This window comes from Curcuma longa, chromosome 6 (genome assembly GCF_044706935.1).
Source record: "Curcuma longa cultivar G26 ecotype Majalengka, Jawa Barat chromosome 6, ITB_CL_G26_1.1, whole genome shotgun sequence".
Classification (NCBI taxonomy): Eukaryota; Viridiplantae; Streptophyta; class Magnoliopsida; order Zingiberales; family Zingiberaceae; genus Curcuma; species Curcuma longa.
The window spans coordinates 1,325,806-1,330,719 of NC_133866.1; the positions used below are offsets into that span (position 1 = coordinate 1,325,806).

At 34.2% G+C, this 4,914-nt stretch overlaps 1 protein-coding gene across 1 annotated transcript; it reads left to right on the plus strand.

Moving 5' to 3' along the window:
* Nucleotides 1–1,093: 1,093 nt before the first annotated feature.
* On the plus strand, nucleotides 1,094–3,524 carry LOC141831205 (uncharacterized). Its single transcript, XM_074718620.1, has 3 exons — nucleotides 1,094–1,198; nucleotides 2,110–2,481; nucleotides 2,570–3,524. The coding sequence occupies exons 2-3, from the start codon at nucleotides 2,110–2,112 to the stop codon at nucleotides 3,167–3,169; spliced, it is 972 nt and encodes a 323-aa protein (XP_074574721.1). The 5' UTR covers nucleotides 1,094–1,198; the 3' UTR covers nucleotides 3,170–3,524.
* Nucleotides 3,525–4,914: the final 1,390 nt, after the last annotated feature.

Consider the following 4,914-nt stretch of genomic DNA (forward strand, 5'->3'; position numbering starts at 1 on the left):
AAGGAGAAGGAGAAAGAAAGGAATCAGGTCGTGGTTAAGTTAGGGTTTTGGCGACGAATCATAATTTTTATCACCAAATTGACGATGAATTCACGATTCGTCGTCAATTTGGCGACGAATCACACATTCATCGCCAAAGGCAAAATGCGTAAGAGAAAGAAAAGTGGCTCAGGGAATTAAGTTAGGATTTTTAAAGATGAATCTATTTTTTCATCATAAAATTTACGATGAATCAGGAATTCGTCACCATTTCTACTATGAATCGACGATTCATCGTAAAACTTGGATTCGTCGCCACAATTGACAACGAATTTAAGATTCATCGTAAATTTTGCGATGAAAATACCGATTCATCGCAAATTTGGCGACGAATTCCTGATTTCGTCGCCATTTACTGACAAATTTAGCGACAAATATTGGTCATCGCAATTTCGGCAACTAAACTCTTTTTGTCGCAAATTTCGTTGTAAATTTACGACAAAAACTATTTTCGTCGTAAAATTTATCCCAAATTTATGACGAATTGTTTCCCTCGCAAATTTTCATTGCTAAAGGGTTGTATTTTTGTAATGTTATTCTATAGTCATCAATTTAGATTGGATCCGTCGGATTGATCCGCTCCGTCAAATAATTTAGAGGATTAGGTTGAAATTTTATCAATCTATTTTAAGATGAGTTCAAATGGATTAATCTGTCTAGATCCGTGACTCATGTGGGTTGGCTCCCAACGAGCTTGAATTGACTTACGAATTGAGAAAGTTTATTTATTTATTTTAAATTTTAAAATTAAAATAGAAAATTCAATAAATTAGTTGATTTAATCTATCTAAATTATAATTTAAATTTAAAATTTTCAACTTGATAAATTTAAACTATAATACAAATTTAAAATTTTTAATATTTTTTAAATAGATCTATAAATTAATCTACTTAATTTGTAATCTATTTTGAATTAAATTAAATTAAAAAATTTTCAACCTACTAAATTAAAATTAATAGATCGAATTTTTAATATCAGTCCGTTTAACCGCTCTGGCTTACACTCGCTCGGGCAATGCGGGTGGATTGGTTTCACGTTTTGTTTCTAAAACTAGAAAAACATAAAACGAAAACAATGCCCTAGGAAAAACGTCGCCCTGCCCTGCCCGCCGGCTTTGCCCGTCGATTTCGATTCTCCTCACCGTCCTTGTCTTCTTCTGTACTCTCTCTCTCTCTCTCTGCGCTATACTTCAAAATCAATTCGAATGGAACTTGTTAGCTTTGGTTGTGCTGGAGATTGTCGCCTCACGATATCATACTCACCGAATCTCTTGTTCGTCATTTTTCTCTTCCCCTGTTTCGATAGGATAATTGAGCCGAGGCAGAAAAAATAACATTCTAGCCTCTCATGTAATCCATTGTTTATATGAATTCTCTCTGGTGACACAAGTAAGATGCTCACTTATAGATGCATGTCAAAATTAGTGTCCCTTGATATCTTCGATTTTGCTTAAATCTTTAGCGAACGTTTTTGCATCTTGTGCTTCTGTTAAATCTATGCACAATTAATCTCTGTTTGGTTTGATCATGAGTTAATCAGTAACTAGAGTTATTCTTCTGCTGCATGTTTCTTACTGAACTATGGAGATTGGCATACAGCATTTCCTTTCCTTTTAGACATACTTTATTCAGTAACCGGAGTGACATTCCCTTTGTCCTGAAGGAATTTTGTTTTCTTTCTCCGTCGCTAAACCAGCATGCTTGTATAATTTAATGTAGCCCTCTAAGTAACTTTTACGTTACTCATGCCCATTCATTATTTGACGTTTATATGTTTAAGCTTTTCTTCCAATAGATATTTTGGGAGAAAGCATAAACACTATGGTGAAATGCACTCTAATTTACTTTTTAAACATTATTTGTTCTACCAATCCATCCTCTTAGAACCTTAACTATGTGACCAATATCCATTCCATTTTAACCTTATTCCATAAACTAATGTATTTCATCTATTTCTCTGTTGAGATATTTTACTTTTTTCTTTTTGCAATTTTGGACATAGGTACATACTTTTTTACTTCTTAATTCTATGCATAAGCATTTACACATGCATTTTTATTCCCATGTTAGATGGCTGATATGGGAAGTGATTTGCAAGGGGGGGAAGACAATGATATTGATGTAGTCGAAGAGGGTGGTTTTAATGTAAGTGTATGGCCAGATGAGATCGAAGAGAGGTTCATCATGATCATGGAGGCTGAAGTTGCTAAAGGCAACAGAACATCAACAACGTTTTCAAAGCCTGCATGGCGTACCATAGAGGAAACACTCAATGCACAAACAAAAAGACACTACACTTATACACAACTCAGAAATAAATTTAATCAGCTAAGAACCCGACAAAGGGAATTTTCAAACCTAATAAAGGAGCCAGGAGTTAGCTGGAACTCTATGATGGGCTCTGTATCTGCTAGTGATGAGGTGTGGGAACGTTTGTGTAAGGTAAATTAGCTCTTTGGATATTTAACACATATTTCCTTTTCATTAGTTTTTCTGAGTCAATAAAGTAGTGTCTTGTGACTCAATGTAGGTGTACAAATCTGCAAAGAGATTCCATAAGAAGGGATGCCCATTATTTAATAAATTATGTTTTATATATGGAGACATGGCAACATCTGATTTTAACCAGAATATATCAAGTTGTGACCCCCGTATAACTAATGATCCTGTTTTGAATGGTGATTCCCTGGACAATGATGATAGAGAGGATGTTGAAGGAATGGATTTGGAAGGATCATTTACTGAGAATTCTGGTGGCCCCTATGCACTGCCTGCTATTCCTATACGAAGCCAGTCTTGCACTCTATTGGGCTCTCATCAGGCAAAAAAAACAACTCGTTCAACTCTGTCTCCTTGTGTGAATTCTCCAAGTGAAAATCTGAAGATGTCTGGGGCTACAGATAAAAAATTGGAAACTACTTCCTCACCATCTAGGTCAGTTTCTGCCACAGGAGCTAGCCTCAAGATGCTTATAATAGAGAGCATGCAAGCGCTTAATGCATTAGAGGGGATAGATGGACTGGCTTATTCAAAGGCAGTGGAGAGATTTCATGAGGATTATATGTGGATGGAGCTATTTCTGCAGATGACAGATGAGAGGAAAAAAGATTGGGTTTTGAACATAAAATAGTGTTGATGTAGTATCTACAGTATTACCTTCTATTCTATAGCCCTTTCTTTGGGATATGAATTATGTTATGGAAACCCATATTTGTCATGATATTTTAGCCTGAAATATGATAGTGTTACTTATGTGGGATAATTCCTTTCCCATTTAATTCTATTATTATATAATGTACAAAATTGGCTTAGTCAAATATAGTTGAATATTCAGTTTAATTCTACTAGTTATGTAACAGTAATATTGGCGTACACCTTGGTGTCAACTGAGAAAAATGTGTGATTCCATTTTGATTAATTGACATGTATTCATGAATATCTACTAGAAAAAACATAGCCCAAAAAAGGATCTTGACTTTTTTGTGATTTGAAACTATATATAGTTTTAGATATTGACTAAACTGTTGTATTGTTGTGATTAAGGCAATCTACTTGTGATGAGGATTGAGAACCAAACCATGAACCAGATCGACTTGATTTAACAATTTTTAAAATTGATTACTAAATTTGGTCAGGTTTTAAGTTGTTCTGCATTGTAAATTTTGCATTATTTGATGTAAAATTGATATTATAATGGTGATAGCCATGTTTAGGCTGAGTTGAAGACATCCCGTTACAATATGAACACTTCCAAAATTGATGTGCACATCATTCTGGTGAAAATTTTAATATGTGTAAGCCGGATAAGACTGGTTTTAAGACTGTGAGCTTAAAGTTTCAATTTATTCCTTATCCATAAAATTTATTCCTTTCTTTGTTGATGCTTGTTGTTCTGTGTTCTCAAGGTACTCTGAAGATGGTTTTTTCTGATATCTTGTCTGTATCTTATCAAGGTTATCTTCTTTTATTTTACTCAGTTTAAGTATCTGAAGTATTCCTTCAAGTCTTATCAAGGTTACCTTCATCCATCGTGCTTCAAGAGAAAGGGGATTCCCTTTTCCATTGAAGGATGTCATCAACTCCACCTTCATCCACTAGAGCTTTGGGATTCCAAGCTCCACACCATACGCATCAAGGAGAAGAGACGACCTGCAGGTACTCCCATCATCATCTTCCACATTCCATTGTACCATCGGCATCCATTGTCCTCAACCTCTCTTTCATCCACGACTTCCTTAATGTGTTAGTTTTCTTGATTGATTGTTTTCATGGATTATTGATGTTAGTTGTCGATAGATCTGAATATATTCAAGTAGAATTTCTTGCACTGCTTTACTTAGACTTTATTTGACTTTATTGCTTGCAACGTGTTTGGTGAATTGCTCCTTACATTGTTGATTCTAGTTTGTTTCATTTCTACAACTTTTCTTTATGTTTGAATGTTAGATAGGTTTATTAATTGTTTATGATGCATCCATTAATTCCCTTGCAATCATAGGTTAGAGAATTTTCTTGGTTGAGTGAATTACTTTTCTTTTGCAATCATCTTCTTTCATGGTTGTAGGTTAGAATTTTCATTTCTATTAGTCGCATCAACCCTTTTGTTTGTGTCATTGCTTTCAAATAAAAAACAACCCCCCATTTAAAACCATTTGATTTTGTGATTATAATTCACAATGCATTCTTTAAGAGACAATTCAAGTCATTCTCTATATTATATACTATACTAGTTAGGGGGTATGATAATTTGAATTGTAATCATAGAACGACATATGTTATCAATTTTGACGTCGTTACTAGGGAAATTGTAGTAGTGTTGGATAATCGTGAGATTGTTTTTCTTTGAATTATTTTCTATTTCTTTTTTTGTGTCTG